This window comes from Prionailurus viverrinus, chromosome B3 (assembly GCF_022837055.1).
Source record: "Prionailurus viverrinus isolate Anna chromosome B3, UM_Priviv_1.0, whole genome shotgun sequence".
NCBI lineage: Eukaryota > Metazoa > Chordata > Mammalia > Carnivora > Felidae > Prionailurus > Prionailurus viverrinus.
The window spans coordinates 90,679,198-90,698,669 of NC_062566.1; the positions used below are offsets into that span (position 1 = coordinate 90,679,198).

At 33.3% G+C, this 19,472-nt stretch overlaps 1 protein-coding gene across 1 annotated transcript in view; it reads right to left on the minus strand.

Annotated features, from left to right (window-relative positions):
- Window positions 1-19,472, minus strand: part of MDGA2 (MAM domain containing glycosylphosphatidylinositol anchor 2) — an 859,176-nt gene that overhangs the window by 90,280 nt on the left and 749,424 nt on the right. The window contains exon 10 of the mRNA XM_047864378.1: window positions 2,331-2,479. Within this exon, the coding sequence (XP_047720334.1) occupies window positions 2,331-2,479 (149 nt within the window). The remainder of the gene's footprint in view (window positions 1-2,330; window positions 2,480-19,472) is intronic.

Below are 19,472 nucleotides of genomic sequence, written 5' to 3' on the forward strand. Positions count from 1 at the left end.
CCACATCCAATTGCCCGAAAGGTATCATTATATTCAATTTACAGGGTAGGAATCTAGGTATAGGTATGTTCAGAAATCTGCTCCAGGTTATATAGTTAAAAAATGATGAGGCTAGATTGGCTAGAATTGGAAGCCAGATATGTCTGGAATGCATAATTTGAAAAAAACATAGAGGAAATTTATACACACATATACACTCTTAATTTATTCTAGAGTAGCAGAGTAGGGGGAAATTGTCTAATTTGTTCACAAGGAACACCACAGTGACTAGGAAATGTGTATCAGTGCACATCAGAGAGTTATATACTAGTTCTATGATCCAGATATGTAAAAATAAGAATTTATAGGAGATGCTAATATAGGAGAGGAAAATCTGAAGAAAAACTGCCATTGGAAAATAGGGTAGTGATCATTGTGAAACATAATACAGAAAGCAGTTTATTAATAATGAGTACAAGATGTGGACAGAAGGAAGGGCTTCAATTAGTTGGATCCCTCTTAGAAGGAAATCTGATTCTGCTCAAATCAATTTGGGAGGAACGGCTCTAATGGTAACTGCTTTTCTGTTAAATCTGACTTAGAAGGTAGCTGCATACACAGTGGAGACAATGGGAATGGAGGTTTTGAGAGACAGGAGAGTAAAGGAAGGTAATGATGTGCAGAGTTTGGTAAATTGTGCAGACCCAAAATAGGCAGCCCTTAAGTTTACAGGAGCAATGGGCCATTACCCAGGTACTGTAAGAAAATACATCTGAAGAAGAAAGTAAGAAACTAAAGATGAAATTCTGACTTTATCATTGCAAATAAAGTTATAACCAGAAAAAAAGGAAAAGACACCTAAGGAAAATAACAAATAACAATTTGTATTCGGTTCTTAGATATCTCAAAATACGGATAATGAAAGATGAATGTGAATGACCAAATCAAGTGGTAAGGACTCAGAAAATGAGTTGACATGTCTAAAGTCAAGAATGCCCTAAGATGCTATAAATATGAAAGATCTAAAAATGTTAGCTTAAGAAAAAAAAAAAAGAAAGAAAAAGAAGTCCACCAGCTGAAGGAAAAAGAAATGCTAACCTTTCTTGTTTATATTTTCTTTATTAGGGAAAATTGTCATCACATTAGAATGAGTAGAACAAACAATTTCGATATAGGTTTGGGATTTACTCAGATTTCCTTAGGAACTGAAGCAAAAGGGGAATAATAAACTTTCTTAATGATACCCTGCTGTCTGCTCTATCAGCGACTTATGAATACTTAGACAAGAAAGTGGCAATTTTCAAATGCCAGGATGTATTTACTAGAAAAAAGATTCTTTTATTTTTTCATTTAGATTAGATTAGACAGGAAAGACATGAATATTCAACTCACAATATATCTTAATTTGAATAATGTATCTTACATAGTCTTTTATTATAACTTTGTGAACAAGGTAGAAAAACACTGGTTTTATGATAATACAACTGAGGGGATTAATGATGGTTGATCAATCTTCTCCAAGCAAACTTTGTCCTTTCTGTTGTAGAAACTCAAAATGTTATTCTGTTATTTCATCAAGGAAGTGGAATAACACTTTACAAGTCTGGGGATAATATAAAGTTGTGAGGGAAAGCTAATAGATTATATAGTCATCAAATAACTCTTCAAAAATGTTTTGTTATGTTGAAATAGTCACTCCAGATAATATACTATGTAACAGGAATCAATGTAAAGACCCACATTTAAATTTCAAAAATGTCATTTACACCAACAAGGGATAATTTGGTTTAACGATGGTTCACTTGAAAATATTTATTTTCACATAACCCATAATCTTTAGCTACTTTAGGAAAATATACTTGATTGTTTTTTCTCATTTTACTAAAATATTTCTATTCTTCCAATATATTAAATTCACTCTTAAAACATCCTCTCTATGTACTTTGAAACCTTTAGTGTAAAAATAACTAAGACTTCTAACTCCTTAGGAAACAAAACAAAGAATTATGCATTACAGGTAAGTGTAAGCACATCTTAAATAAGTTTCTTTCATAGCAGTAATACAGTGTAATTTCTATAGCATATCTAGTGACGAAGGATTTCAGAAGGCTCAAAGGATATCACTTTAGAATGTCTGCTGTCACAGCAGAAAATGCAAAAGTTAATCCAAACATTCGTAAATAATTCCAAACAATTCTATGTAAAGCAAAATTATCTTTCATATGGAAAAATATATTCTGGAATTTATGAAAAATGATAAAAAATTTAGAGCAATAAATCATAATAACAAGGTCTTCACAGAGAACCACAAAGAGAGAGAAAAAAAGTCACTGAATAAATTTCTTTCTCACCTGCCTAATACCCAACCGGTATGCAACAATCCGATCTACTGCATCAGGATTCATTTGTGTCCACTGTAGACTGTAAGAATAAACACGGTGTCTGTTCTGCCACACAGGATTGTAGGTATCATAATAGAATTCTGGAGCATAGGCCTTTCCTAAAAATAGAAAGAGTGCTTAAATTTAACGATGACACATTAAACATGCATATTCTTTTTGACCCTCTTACCACATTCTACCATGTGTGCCATAAGTAATTCTTCTACTTGAAAAGTTGTATTATTAAAATCTAATCAACTTTCTGGAGAATTCTGAGCATAGATACAGGAAGATTTCCTGGCTGATTAGATGAACAGCGTGAGAGGAAGAGAAGAATCAAGGACAACTACAAGTTTTTGGCCCAAGAAAGAATGGAGTTTCCATCAACTTAGATGAAAACCCATCGGAGGATCAAGTTTGGGGGCAGAACTTCAGAAAGTTACTTTTGAACAGTTTAAATGATACAAATGGAGTCATCAAGTGGGATATACTAGTCTCGAATTCAGGAAGGGGCCAGGATTAGAGCTATATAGTCTTGCTAACCATACACATATAGATAGATTTTAAATTGAAAGCCATGAGATTGATGAGGTCACCAAGGGGTTATGAATAGATAGAGAAGACGACTAAGGCCTGACCCTGGAGCAACCCAGCATTAAGAATGATGAGAGAAGATAAAGTGTGAGAAGGAATAAACCAGTCAACAGGAGGAAAATAAAAATTGTGGCATCCAAGAAGTCAAAAGTAGTATTTCAGCAAGTGAATGATCAATTCTGTCAAAACAAATTAGTAAAAATGAGAATCTGTGTTTAGATTGTGTTTGGTCAATAAATTTGAAATTGCCGAAACAACACAGGGACATAAGAACTTGGGCCAATAACAAAGAGGCTTTTATTTAGATTTTAAGAATATCTGAAGTGCATATAGTGTATATAACATATATAAACCATCTCGGGTTTTTTTTTTCCAAGTTCCAAGTTGAAAAATGTACAGACCACTTGGAATGATAGATCCAACTCCTGATATTCTGAAAAACAGATTTTTTCATACTTCATTTTTTTTTACCGATAATGTATTTATTTATTACATCAACAACATTAAAGGAGAGCCTATTAAATGCCATGTAGTTTACTAAACATTGGGGACACAATGAACGAAGTATGTATGGCCTCTGTCCTCGTAGAAAATGCTAACATTTTCTTAGACTTTTCAAATAACTTTGCAATTCCTACTGAATGATGAGTTAATAAGTTGTACATTTATCATCCCTCATTCAACATCTTTTCTGTTTTTTATTATATAAAAATTAAACATTAAATGTCCTCCTGGGTTTCTTTCTGTGGGAACTTCTATTACCTGGTTTTTCATATTTCTTCATCACTACTCATCTATCATCTAATCGTTGCAGAAGAGCTGGCCTGTAAAAATTTTTTTTTAATGTTTATTTATTTTTGAGAGAGAGAGAGAGAGTGAGCAGAGAAGGGGCAAAGAGAGACAGGGAGACACAGAATATGAAGCAGGCTCCAGGCTCTGAGCTGTCAGCAATAAAGTCCGTCGCAGGGCTCAAACTCACAAACTTTGAGATCATGACCTAAGCCGAAGTTAGACACTTAACTGACTGAGCCACCCAGGCTCTCTGGCCCATAAACATTTCCAAAGGATAGTTAAAAAATGGGTTTTGCCCACTAAGAAGAGAAGTGATAGTCTCTATTACCCCAGAGATGTTCACCAGGAAAAAATAGCATCAGGTGAGCTGAATTAGATTTTTGATACTTTTACCAGCAAAATTACATGGAATCAAATATCTGAATTTTAGTAACATTTGGAAAAGCCTCCCGCATCAATATTCTGTGACTTAAAAAAATGTTCCGTGAATATTCATTCAGTTGAATTGGAAATGAATTAAAAAGGAGGTCTCCTGCATAGAAGGAACTCTCTAGAAAAGAGCCATCACGTTCGCTTTATTGCTTCTTTTATCTTTTTATGGTATTTTTATCTATTACTAAGTGATAGCACAAATTTATTGTTCGCAAGACTGAAGGGCAAAATCTAGGTGGAAAATAATGCTCTGAATGAAGAAATCAATACCCAAAATGTCACTGGCAACTTGTATTTGAGACCAAATTTCTCAAAATGTTATTGAGGACGTGCATTTAGTAGTAGCTTAAAGAGCTAGGGGTTTTGATTAAAAGTAAGCATCCAAAACGTAAAAATGAAGCAAGTGAGCTGCTTAAGTAAGTAATACAAACCTGGAGTGTTTTCATTAGAGACTAGTGATGATTTAATTAATGAAGTAATAGTCTCAGTAGGGTTTTTTTTTGGAGGGGGGGTGCTTTTGTTTTTTAACCAAGGGGGAAATGCAGCGGTACTAAATTTAGTTCTAAGCATCACTGTTTATAAAATGAAGGACACATTCAAATGGAATGAGTACACAGAGTAGAGTCACAACCTGTGGCTGTTTAGCATAGAAAAGGACAAAAAAAATATCTCTCAAAAAAGGGCAAATGCAGTTTTCTAAGAGTTGAAATTCTATCACAGAGAAAGAAGATCAGACAAATTTTAACAGATCTATGAAATAAGATGAATACCAGCAGGTGGCTATTAGAAGGAAACACATTTTGATGTAGAAATGTTCTCCCAATCCTTTCTGAATATGGAATGATGTACATCATTGATTTATTTTCTCTTTGCTAGAGGTATTTAATCAATACCTACTAATCATTTAGCAGGTCTGAGATGGTGACTAGCCACAGGGTGGCCCTTAAAGTACCACTGAGTCACAGATCTATTGGGTGCTATGAAACATGTGCCTGCTGTTTATTCTATTACTTTAACTGTAGAAATCATAGTAATTTACAGATTCCATTGCATGTTTCTATTGCCTGTAATATAATCCTGTTTTTTGTTTAGTGCCAGGAGGGTAACAGGCTGTCTGTCATAAATGCAAATAGCCATAATTCTAGAACTCATTGTTTACCTAAATAAATACTTTTAAGGTTATTGAAGCAGTAAGACCTTGAAATTAAGAAAATCCTCATGATCCTATGAATAATATGAATTAATCAAGATCTATTTTCAAGACCATCTAACACTCCAAATAGATCCAAATTTCAGTGTAAAATTCCATCATCTGTATATTTAATTGCAGAATATTATAAAGGCTTTCCAGAATATTTTCAAAAATATTTTATTTGCATTGATATATCTGTATTATTGTGAGTAACATAATATGCTGTCATCTTTCATGGACAATCAGATTAGAAAATAATTTAGAAATGATCTGTTCCAATATCTCATATGACAATAAAGATATTTAGGAACAAAGAAATGGTGATGATGTATGAAAGTTGATATAAATAAAAAATCAAATAAAAAAGGCTCCATTACAAATTTTGACTTTGATTTGTGAAATTAAAAAAATAGAGAAAGTTTTATTTTAATTAGAAGTTTTATGTTTTTTTAAAAATTTTTTTTTTTTTTAACGTTTATTTATTTTTTTTGGGACAGAGAGAGACAGAGCATGAACGGGGGAGGGGCAGAGAGAGAGGGAGACACAGAATCGGAAGCAGGCTCCAGGCTCTGAGCCATCAGCCCAGAGCCTGACGCGGGGCTCGAACTCACGGACCGTGAGATCGTGACCTGAGCTGAAGTCGGACGCTTAACCAACTGAGCCACCCAGGCGCCCCAGAAGTTTTATGTTTTTACTTTTTTTAATTTTAGTTGAACTGCACAACCTTAGAATTAAAAATGAAAAAGGTTTTTGGGGTGCCTGGGTGGCTCAGTTGGTTGAGTGTCTGACTTAGGCTCAGGTCACAGTCTCACAGTTCGTGAGTTTGAGCCCCGCGTTGGGCTCTGTGCTGACAGCTCAGAGCCTGGAGCCTGCTTCAGATTCTGTGTCTCCCTCTCTCTCTCTGCCCCTCCCTCTCCCTCTCTCTCTCTTAAAAGTAAATAAACATTAAAAATGATGAAAAAGTTTTTAGATGGTGCACAATATTGAATAGTAATAAATAATTACTGACAAGAAATCTTGACGAGTTACAGTTAAATATAGATATTATGCTTATGTTTCAGAACATATTTTGTACTAAATCTCTTTTGTATAAATTTTATTGAATAAAATGCTTTCTATTTCATTTAGAGAAATAATTTTTAAAGTGACATACACATTTCACATTCACATTTCTTCTCTGATTTCACAGCCAATCATATTAAATATTTATACAGTCATTTGTAAGAAGCTCACCATAATACTAAAGAAATACCTTTATAATAATCCTAGACTCTGACAACCAAACATGACATCTGCTGGTTGAACACAGAAAGAATTCATAACATATTTTTTTTTCTTTTTTATTCTGTGGGCATTTTTTTTCTCCTTCTAGCAAGCATGCCAAGAAATTTCCTTTCTCTTTTATATTCTAGTTTTATTTTTATGCAACGTTGTCCCAGTTTAAATCTTTTTAGACTAAATGACCTAGTTCATTATCTAAACTAGCAGATACTTTTTAGATATATTATGTTCATAGATTGTAAATTTTAAAATATTCTTAAAATATACATAGATAAAATATTTAATTGTTCACAATTTTAAATAGAATTTGTATAAAATACATTTACTCTCTGGCAAATAACTTTTGAAAAGTGATTAAATTGGTATTTCAAAATATGATTTTATGCATAAGCTAAAAGTTGAAGATCTAGTAAGAAGATATAACATGTCACTTTCCATAGCAGTAAAGACAGTTATCTCAGACATAGGGTTACTAGAAAATAGTTTCCCTTCACCAGCAAAGGAAGATGACAAAAAAATTATATTAAATCATCATTTAATCTTTAAATATATATATTAATTTTTAACTTTTATTTTATTATTGAGAGAGAGAGAGAGAGAGCAAGTGCACATGAGCTGGGCAGAGAAAGAGGAGACACAGAATCTGAAGGAGGTTCCAGGCTCTGAGCCATCTGCACAGAGCCTGACACGGGGCTTGAACTCACAAACTGTGAGATCATGACCTGAGCCAAAGTCGGACACTTAACCGACAGCCACTCAGGCGCCCCATAATCATTAAATATATATATTAAATCATCATTGGCCAGTGATACCACTGGAGTGCTTGAGTAAATCCAATACCAAGTTATTTTTGGAAGACATATTCTCAATTTAGACTACAGAGAATTTATCCTAATTAAACCTCAATGGATATGAATTCAGAATACAACATTACTAACAAGAAAACGTTCAACTATGAATGACTAAGAAAGCCAATAAACAGCTGAATTAGTCTATAGATAAATAGAAACACATAATAGAATTTATAAATAAGTATGCCCAAGACCATTGAAGAATTACAATAAAGGATGATAAACCAATACTATGGGACCTTCTATGAAAGAATAACTAATATTCCCTACTGGGAACAAAGGTAGGCTTCACAGGGGCATATTTGAAACCTTTATAGATCTTAAAGAAGAAATTGTTTGGACAGACAAGGGTGGCTTATGAAGGGATAAAGAAGAGAAGAAATAAAGCATGGCCCTTGGCAGCGAAAAAAGACTATATTATAAATAATATTTTAGAACTATCACAGGATCTGGTATAACGAGCATGCAATTCCCTCCTTTCCTACAAACTCTGCACTTGTGATGAATAGGGATGATATCATCAGCTGTCATATAACAGCTGACACACTCATGTACTCGAATAAGACAGGAAGAATAGGTCAGTGCTAACTTATGAAGTGCCTTGTTTGATATAATAAGATGTTTCATACTTACCATATAGCCCAATTATTCTCTAATTATTTTAATCAGTACTCACTTAAGTAGGAGAAAAGATTTTATATGTATCTACTAATTTTCACTTCCCAGAGTGAAAAGAACTCAGTGAAATCAATGAATTGAATGAAAACTAAATAATCAAAATGATAATAATCAAGGAATTTCATAAAAGATACACTAGCAAAGTATCAAAAATAATAAAAATATTAATATGTTTTAAATGTGTATTTATTATAAGAAAAGTGGCTACAGAGATTCATGGGAAACTTAAAACACTGATGATGTACTGATTTAAACAAACAAACAAACAAACAAGACTTCTAAATATCAGAAGAATCACAGCTCTGTGCCTGTATGCATTTTTAGTAGAAGCTAACAAACAGAGTCAAATCACATTGTGTTCAGACTCAGAGGCTGGCTAAGACTGAGGCCAGTTTATTAGACAGAAAAAAATCTATGTAGCTCTGTCATTCCTCCAAAGGATAGAAGAAAGAACATGCAATTGTTGAAACCATAAATGTCTTGTCTTCAAATTAGTGAATCCTGAGCCATATTAAAAAGGAAAGAAAATAAAAAAGAAAAGAAAATAAAAAGAGATTATTCTATAGAAATGGAGATTTTTCTGGGGTGCCTGTGAGGCTCAGTCAGTTAAATGTCCAACTCTTGGTTTCTGCTCAGGTTATGATCTCATGGTGTGAGATCCAGCCTAGTGTCAGGCTCTGCACTGACAGTGTGGAAACTTCTTGGGATGCTCTCGCTTGCTCTCTCTCAAAATAAGTAAAATAAACTTAAAAAATTAAAAAAAGAAATGGAGATTTTTCTAAGTTTTAAATCAGGAATAGGATACAAATCCACTTTATAGTTTTTAATTATAATTGGTAGGAAAGAAGAGAGTGGAGTAGATAAGTGAAAAGCCCTGAGTAGGAAACCAGCAAGAAGATGCTGTTAAAAAACAAAAAACCCAAAAACATGATTTGAGAAATGAAGAAAGGTGGATGAAGTCAAAACTCATTACAGATAAACACCCAATGAACATTTGTCCTCTGACTGGATACTATGGGTAAACTCCTAAATTTTCAATGTGCACTGGACTGGACTGGACACTAGAGTCTACAACTGAGATGGAAAATGACTGTATGCATCTCATCCTGGAAGAAGAGTGAAGAGATACATTACCTCTTGGTATCCTTTCCTTCTGAAAGCTTATTGTTTTGATTCAAAAGTATGTAAAAGTTAGTATCTTGAAAATGGAGGCATAAGAAAGAGGACCAAAAAGTTTAATTCTATGAAGTCAAAGGGAAATTTTTTTTTAAAGAATCAATATACTCATCTGTGTTACCTATATTTGGTAGTTATATGATATTTAATATTAGGCCTTATCTCATTAAAAGAATGTAATAAAGGAATTACTATTGAATTGATGAATCCTGCGTATTCTCATTTCACTAGAAAGATGAAGAATGGAAACATGGAAAATATCTAAGTAACACTGACAAAAGAAACTTGTATCTGATAAAAAAAACAATTTATCTTAGAATTACAGTGAATGTCACAGCAGCAATAAACTGAATGCCAAGAGTTTTTTCAACAGTGATAACTTGTCAATATGTGTTCAGGAAACAAAAGCATAACTAAATTATACAGCTGTGAAGTCAATGACAACATCTCTCAGTTAATGATTGTTTAGAGTGTGAAAAAAAAATTACAAGACATGTAACAATTTATTATCCAACCAAATCATTAAAGTGAAATGCCTTTGTACTTGAGACAGAGAAATGTTCATCCATACTTTGGCTTACTGTTTGAGAGAGTCAATATGTTTACAAATGACCGGTCATTGTTATGACATTTTTTTCAATAACCTTTTTTAGACTCGAATTAATGAGTATTTTTTTTAATTGAAGCACAGCTGACACACAATGTTACATTAGTTTCTGGTGTAAAATGTAGTGATTCCACAAGTCTATACATTATGCTGTGCTCGCAAGTGTAGCTACCATCTGTCACCATACAAACCTATTACAATACCATTAACTGTATTTCCTATGCTGTACCTTTTCTCCCTGCAACATATCCATTACATAACAAGAAGCCTGTATCTCACATTCTGGATCACTTGTTTTGCTCACCCCCTTACCCACCTTCCCTCTGGCAATCATCAGTTCTTTGTATTTATGGGTCTGTTTCAATTTTTTTACTTTGTTCATTTGTTTTGTTTTTCAGATTCTATACAGAAGTGAAATCGTATGGTATTTGTCTGTCTTTGACTTATTTCAAATTTAAATAAATAAACACTGCTGGCATAATCAAATCATCTTTGATAGATCATCAAAGAATATTACTAATATAATAAAAGCTGACATAGATCAAAGGGAATAATGTGTGTGAACATCACCTAGAAGTTGACAAATCTCAATTATTAAGCATTAACTTTTCTTGCTTGATCCACATACCTGTGAAGTTGATAAGGGTTATTAGCATAATCTTAAAAGATGCACGTGGAGAAAATGCCATATAGCAGGATTCTTATGATATGCTCATGAAATGGCTTCATACAATTCATATCCTTTATCAAAATATGTTAGCAGAAAGTATAATAATTAAAAGTATGATTTCAATGTTCTTTTCTTAATTAACAAAAAGCCAATGAAAGAAAATACTCAGACTTATGTGTAAACTTTTAGTCTTTTTATAGTTTGCTCCAATAATGTAAGTTCACTTGAATATAATATCCTACCAATTCAATTTTCTTCTACAGATAGTTTTTAGGTCAGATATTTAGAGAAGTATGTTTATAGAAATTTCTACTTGGAAAATTAACGATAATGACTTCAAATTGTCTAAATTAAAATATTTCACTTTAATGTTTGAAATGCAGAATGAACCCAAGACCGAATTATATAAATTCTTCTAAAAATCATCTTTCAGTGTTGATAATTTAGCTTTTCTTTTCATCTCTAGGAAGGACATTAAAATGATGGCCCAAGAAAACGGCCTTAGGCCTATTTCCTAAAACAGAAAATGATGATCAGATGCAAAAGCTATAATTTACCAAGAATCCTGTGATTGATTATTAGGAAAGAAATCACTGCTACTGAAATAGGCAACCAGGTAGGGTTGCAGAAGGAACATGGCTTAGAAATTACTTCTTGGAAAAAAAGGGTCTGTTTTACCAAAACACTAAATGCTCAAGCCACACATATCCACATCAATTGGAAGCTAATATGATATGTTTTCCACTGTAAAAATTCTCCCCCAATGTAAGACACTTTTTGGAGGAGTTCATAATTTCATTTGAGCAAGGATCTGCAATATAAAGTTAAAATTCTTTATTAATACAATAAAAATTATTAATAAAGATTGTATACTCAGCAAACATTACTAATGATAGATCCATTTAGTTACTGCTAAGGACTCTTTCACTTAGGTTTTCTGTTTGTCAAAAATAATTATTTTATGAAGACAACTGGGTGAAAAACCTGTCTCTGGAGATTCAAATGGATTAGCATATACAGTTTATTCTATTTATATTTGATAGAATCTATAAAATACCTATCATACAACTGACAAATAATATTAAATAAATATTATTCTCTTGCTGTATCACCTCTCACAAAAAAAAAAGAGGAAAGAAAAAAAGAAAGTAAACTAAAATTCTCTAGGAAGAGGTCCATACTTGGTTTCATTGTTATGGTTTAGAAGCACAGGAAATTGAAGCAATTTTAGTAGATTTTTTTTAAGTTTATTTATTTATTTTGAGAGAGAGAGAGAGAGTAAGAAAGGGAGAGGAACAGAGACAGAGGGAGAGAGAGAGAATCCCAAGCAGGCACTGCACTCTCAGCTCAGTTCAACATGGGGCTCAAACTCACCGATCCAAGAGCCAAAAATCAAGTCTGAGGCTTAAGCAACTGAGCCACTCAGGCACCCCTGAAGCCCCTGAAGTTTTAATACTAAACTGGACAAATTTAAATGAATCCCTATTTATTTTCTTTAAACTTTAATGAAGCAATACTTCAACACAATTGAGTCACCTGTGACCTAGGACACAAAATATTTATACAAAGTAGTTATCGACTTGCACATCAAAAATATATTGCTTTGGGTAATATAAAATAATACACACACTTGCTGGATAGCAAACATTTCAACTTAAATAAATAACCCCCTAACTCTAAAACTCTGAATGGACTTTGCCAGAAATGATGCATTTCTTGATATGAATAATTTGAGTTTTTTTTCCAAAATAGGTTTAGACTAGTATCTGGTCCAAAAAATTTAAAAGATGAAACAATTTGGATTTGATGAAACAGCTTTCACATTTGGCATGTAAATAGGAAACTGCTAAGGGTTTAGAGAAAGTTTTGAAATGAAACTTACAAATCCAGTGATATTTTATAAGGAAATATCTAAGTAAATGTTATGTGCATAAAAACCACCTGTTCTAAAGAAAACTAATGTGGAGAGATCCTCCTGAAATAAAGTTGACTGCTTATTGATAGACACACGCATGAAGAAAAAGGGCAAAAGACTCTGTACTTCCATTACCCACTTTGTATGCCATAGAGCTTGCCCAAAGCCTTTGCTTACCACTACCCTGTCCAGTATTTGAGACATTATGAAAAGTATACATCTGGAGCTGGCATTTTAAAGTTATTCTGTTATAATTTACCACTACAACTATGGACTCATGGAGTAAGAAAATGTTAAGGGATAAAAACTGTATCTCAAATTTATATAGGAATTTACAGTTTACAAATTACTTTCCCAAATATTAACTTATTTTAGTCTCACAGAGGTTGAGAAGGGCCAATATGCAAAAGGATATTACTTGGCTTGAGCTGCGAATCTTGAAAGTTACTAAGAACATCATAATTGCTGAACTAATGCAGACAAGTTTCCTTGCCTGGTTTGCAAATCATCCCTCAAAAAGATCCAAATGAACATTTTCTGAGAAGGCAAGGTTACACCATTCACCTAAGGATTCAAAGAAAGCTGGCTTTCAAATAGAGGATCTGATCCCCATCTTCCTCAATGTATATTATTTCCAAGAATGGTACGATAAAATGAAATTTTTAGAAATCTTTCTTTCTAGAAACATTGCAGGAAATACAAGGCAGAAAGAATACAAAACTATTTTGCTTCATTTTATATTAAAAGATATTTCATTAATATAACCTTCCAAAACTTTTCCCTTGCTTTTTCTGGAACCCCCCTCAAAAGGCTTCTCACATGTAATCCAAAAGCCAGTCATTTCAGGTTTTCCTGCCCTTTCTTATTCCAACTTCTATCAAAGACACAGTCAGCTCCCTTAAGGTTGTGTACAGTGTGGGGAAATTTTATCTGAATCTGAATTATGTAACTGGAACTATGTGTAAAAAAACCCTCTAATGTACAAAATTTTCAATAGAATATGTGTAAAAGGGAAAAAAATCCTACAGACGGTGTAATATTAGAGATTCGATTTTCTTTGTTGTTCAGTCTTGTAATTTCTCACACTGAAGGATTTTGTGTTCTCTTTTTATACTACAAATACATCTGAATAAACACTTTCCATTGGGGTCTTCCTATTAATAACTTTGTAAACCTGCTTCTAGTGTTGTTCTTCCTGATCACAGAAAATATTCTAATTGTGGCTTCTAAAGCATTAGTAGAAAGTTTAATCTAGGGAATAAAACAGTTCTTTCTAGGCTTAGGGAAGAATTGATGCTTGATCTCTCCTAGACAAAAAAAAATCTTTTTAAGGCACTTTTGGTGTTGTGTTTTGCTATTTGTCAGGCACCATGCTAATCAACTTGCACACATTATGTTTTTTTTAATATGTGCAATACCCTGCAGGATGAGAATATTCTTATCATTTTCTTTCCACAAAAGATAAAAGTGAAGATTAGCAGTCTTAAACAGCTTGCCCTATAGTAAGCAACCATCCAGTAACAAAGCTACATTCTGAACCCACACTGTCCAAAGTCCCTTTTTGTTCTAACATCCAACATCTTTGGAAATGGTTGGTCACTACCAAGTGTGTCTGGCTGAAGGGGTGAGTTGGGCTGAAATTCAGGCTCTATTCGTCTTGCAACTGCTTCTACCCTGGTATAGGAGCCATATCTGCTTCAATAATGGGGACTTTTTCCCTAATTCACACACAAATACTGTACAGATGGATTTGCTGATAAAATGTCACTTCCACTAATCTAAAAAGTATCCCTGCTTCCCTACTTTGTCTGTTGTGAGTACAGAAACTGAAACTACAATTTACCCCTGGCACTAAACCAGATTTGCCATGTTATATTGTTATCAGAAAGTATTATCAACTCAGGACTTCATATAGATAACGGTTGACTAAATCTCTTGAATGACAGATACATGTATTTAACTAAATATTTAACTTAGGAATAATGAATATACAATAAGCTGCAAATAAGTGTATTCATTCTTTCCTAAAGTTATACATTCCCTAAAAACGTAACAACTCCAAATATCTTAATGCTTGTGTTCATTTAAAGGACCATTGGTTGAGGTATGTGCATGGAAGGGGAACAGAAGGATGTGTTGACCCAGTGGCTCTTGGGCTGAGAGAGCTGAATGTTCAATGGTGTACTTATAGACCACATTAACTTCTTGGCAAGAGCTGTTGCTGCACATGTGGGTGGTCCATTGCTGAATATGAATGCACTGAATATCATTTAGGCAGGGAGCAAGAGGTGTTCAAGTGAGCTGGAAGAAAGCCCAGAAGCTATGCTGTTTATCTTCTAGGAACATTTATTTTCTTCAAAACATATAACTTGAATTAATAAAGTGGATTTAGATATGAATAAAGGAAACCAGTTATTGAAACTGAATCACTGATACTCTCTAAGAATAACTAAAAGATCTGTGAATATGACTCCTGGCACAAGAAAAAGATTAGAGGATAAATAACTGTTCTTATCATATGGCTAAGAAGCACTGGTCTGGATCTGACCACAAAGCCGTTATCTCTCTGCAGTCAGATCCTGAGGCTTCTAGGAACTGTCATATTGATGAGTTTTTTTGGAAACAAAGTTCATTAATATGATGAAACAAGTGGATTTCTTAAGTTGTGCTTACCTAAGTAATACAAAAATTTCAGACTGTGGTTTTATCCTCTGGTCTAAAACCTCAAAAGAATTTATAAAAAGAACACCTCTCTTGACTTCTGCAATTTAACGTCCGTCGCAAAACCTCCCTTAAGAAAAAACAATGGATCAGGTTTTGAGCCATCATTTGTGTAATCTCTCTGTTGACCACTTTGAATCTGGTTTTTGGCATGCCTTTGGAACAAGTTTTCCACTGTTCTCATCCATTAATCATCCCTTCAGGGTGATAAACAGAAGCCAGGTGCTTAAACAGACACTTGGAAGTTTGGCAGTTGGCTAAGATTCCATTGAACTAAAAAGCCCTTTGATTCTTTCAAAGATTGGTTTTATTACCCCCCCAATATCTCCTGAAAAATCCAACTGTACTAAGTGGTAAACAGACCCTTAAGAAAATAATAGAAATACTAAACATATAACATTCATATACATATATGTGCTTTTCTACATTTCAGTTTGTTTTATTCTTCTCTGGTTGTTAAGTGAATATGAGGATTCTTTTCTCTCAGAGGAAACTATTTGTGATTACAGGCTGTTTCGTACCATCTGCAAATTGGATCTAATGCCTGCCCAAAATAATATCAGGAAGCCATGAGAAATAGTTTTGGAATCTGACAGGCAAGCTATCTTGCTAGACTTGTATCTCTATTTTCCCTTCATTGTATCCCGTAGTGACAGTCTTGCTTACCAAATGGTAACCCTCCAAAACCTGATTCATTGCTCTCTGATTTAACTTGTATGTATAAGTTTTGTTACCAACATATTAGGTCATTCTATATTCTTAATGTAATAGTCACTATCTCTTAAAGTAAGGGATACAATTGAGAAAAGATCATAGTGGTTATCATGGTGAGGTAAAATACCATGAAGACAACCAGTTTAGTGTGTCCATCTGAAGGAAAGGAGTTTAGAGGTTAGTGGAGGAAAAAGTAACAAAGGATTTTTGAGGAACAACCAATTTTTGTGAATTACCCTGAATGTAGTAACAAAATATGCACTAGAATAAGTATATTATATGATAACATTAAATAGAGCAAGCATCTTTATATTATAAAATACCTCCTATTCCCAATACTACTTTAGCTGGCAAATATCATTTATCTGGTAATACGTAATTGAGATATGATTTCCATACAGTAAAATGTACTAGTTTCTATTATTAAAGGTTAGTTTGGCCTATTCATGAAATTTGTATAAAAGGAACCATAAATAGTGCACTTTTTGTGGGTCAGGTTGTATTCACTCAACATACTGTTTCTGAAAGCCATTCATCCATATACTGTGTCTACCAGTAATTTTTCACATTTTTTTCCCATTTTTATGAGTATAATTCCATTTCATGAGTAAGCTGTTTATCCATTCACTTGTTGATGGATATTTGGAATGTTTCTCGTTAGAGGCTATTACAAATAAAGCTGCTATTAAAGTTTGCACATAATCTTTATATAGACATTGCTTTTATTTCTGTAGGGTAATCATCTAGCAATTGAATTGCCAGATTACTCAGTAAGTGCATGTTTACATTTACAAGAGACAATCCATTTTCACAAAAGTAATCTCATTATACATTCTCAGGAGCAGTGTGTGATAATTTCAGTTACTTCACACCCTCGTCAACACTTGGTATTGTGTCTTTTTAACTTTGGCCATTATAACGTGTGTGTAGTGTCATCTCATTGTGGTTTAAATTTCATTTCTACAATAACTAATGATAGTGACAGGCCTTTATACAATTATTGGTCAACGGTATGCTCTTTTCTGCAGTGTCTATTGAAGTTTTTTGTCAATTTTTAATTGGACTATTTTACTATTGAGTTTTAAAAATTATTGACATACTCTGGATACAAACCTTTGCAACATATTTTCTTCTAGCCCATGTCTTGCCTTTTTATTTTTTAATGATGTATTTTGAAGAGCAGAAAGTTTTAATGACCTCTGATGCATAATTCTTTAATGAATGGGGCTTTTGTTTGTTTACTTTCTAAGAAATATTTGCCTATACCAAATTTGCATAGATTTTCTTCTGTGTTTTCTTCTAGAATTTTATAGCTTTAGTTTATTTTTTTTAATAAAGTTTATTTATTTTGAGAGAAAGAAAGAGTGAGAGCACAAGCAGGGGAGGGACAGAGCGAGAGGGAGTGAGAGGATCCCAAGTAGGCTTCAAGCTGTTGGTGCTGAGTCCCGCCTGGGGCTCAAACCCATGAACCATGATAATGACCTGAGTGGAAATCAAAGAGTTGGATGCTTAACCGACTAAGCCCTCCTGGTGCCCTTACAGTTTTAGTTTCTTATATTTACATCTACAGTTGATCTTAATCTTGTGGGCAGTGTAAGGTATTGTTTAAGATTCATTTTTTTCAATATGGATGTATCCAGAACTAACACAACTTATTCAGTAAACTACGATTTCTGCAATGGATTATGCTGGTGACTTTGAAAAATTCAATTGACCATATCCTCTATATAACCATAGATGTCTTTTTCTTCATTCTCTATTTTGTCTGATTGATCCTTCCTTGTGTATAGTTTTATACAGAAACTACACTATCTTGATTACTGTGTTTTAGAGTAAGCCTTGAAATCAGGTAGTATGAGGCCTCCAACTTTATTCTTTTTCTCCAACAGAGGCCTAAATATTGTTGAACCTTAGTTTTCCAAATAAAAACTCAAGCGTTTCAAGTCCCATTGAAAGAAAAAGAAAGAAAGAAAGAAAGAAAGAAAGAAAGAAAGAAAGAAAGAAAGAGAAAGAAAGAGAAAATGCTGGAAATTTTGTTGGGAGTGAATTGAATCTATAGATCATTTTGGAGAAAATAAGCATCAAAACAATATTCATTCTTCCAATCCATGAATGTGTACTTCTCCATTTGTTTAGGTCTTGTTTAGTTTCCTGAGCAATTTTTTTTATTGTTCAAATGTATATCTTGTGCATATTTTATTAAATTTATTCATATTTTGAAATGGTAATTTAAATTGGAAATGGTATTTTTTACATTTCAATTTCAAATTTTTGTAGCTGTTACACATAAATGATTGATTTTACATATTTTATTTTATACATAAATATGATTGATTTTATGTCCTTTGCTATTGCTAAGTTATCTTATTAATTCAAGTAGGATTATCTACATAAACAACCATATGATTTGAGAAATTTGAGAATAGAATTACTTTTACTTCTGGGGCACCTGGGTGGCTCAGTTGGTTAAGCGCCTGGCCCTGGATTTTGGCTCAGATCATGATCTCAAGGTTTGTGAGATCAAGTGCAGTGTTGGGCTCCACACTGACAGCACTGAGCCTGCATGGGATTCTGTCTCTCCTTCTTTCTCTGCCTCTCCCAGCTCTCTCTCTCTGTCTCTCTCTCAAAATAGATAAACTTAAAAAAAAAAAAAAAAAAGGAAAAGAACTCTTTTTAAAAAAAGAAGTATTTTTATTTCTTCCTTTCTTATTTTTACGCATTTTATTTACTTCCCTTGTGGTGTTAATGCAATGGTAAGGACCTGCAGTATAATATTTGTGGAGGGTACAAGTGTGTATTTTTGTCTTACGCCCAATTTTAGAAGGAGTATGTTTGGTCAGCGTATTATCTAGCTTACTGAGCATTCCCTGTGTACATGAAATAATGTATAGTTTACAACTTTGGGTATAATGATCTATAAATATCAATTAGTTTAAATTGCTTGATAATATAGCTTAGATCTTCTAAAACATCAGTGATTTTCTGGGTACATATTCTATCAATTATTCATGGATAAATGTTAAAATCTTCAGCTATAATTATGGAATAGTCTATTTCTCCTGGCACTTTTGTATTTATGAATTTTACAGCTCTATTATTAGAGACATACACATATGTAGAACTGCTATGTCTTCCCTATAATCTTCTTCTTTTATTATTTTTAAATGTCCCTCTTTAACCCAAAATTGTTCTATGTCTTTAAGTCTGATAATAATAATACACCTATGTCATGTTTCCTACGTCTGCTGTTTGCATGTTGTGTGTTCCTCCATTCTTTAACTTTCTGCCTCTGTGTCTTTGTATTTAATGTTTTTTTTTGTTTGTTTGTTTGTTTTCCTGTAGACAGGAGGGTGTACCTTGTAAATAGCTTGCTTTTTAGAAAAAAAAAATCCAGTCCCATGATTTCTGACAACTAACTGGAGTCGTCAGTTCATTTACATTTAATGTAATTACTGGTATAATTGAGCTAATGTCTACTATCCTGCTCTT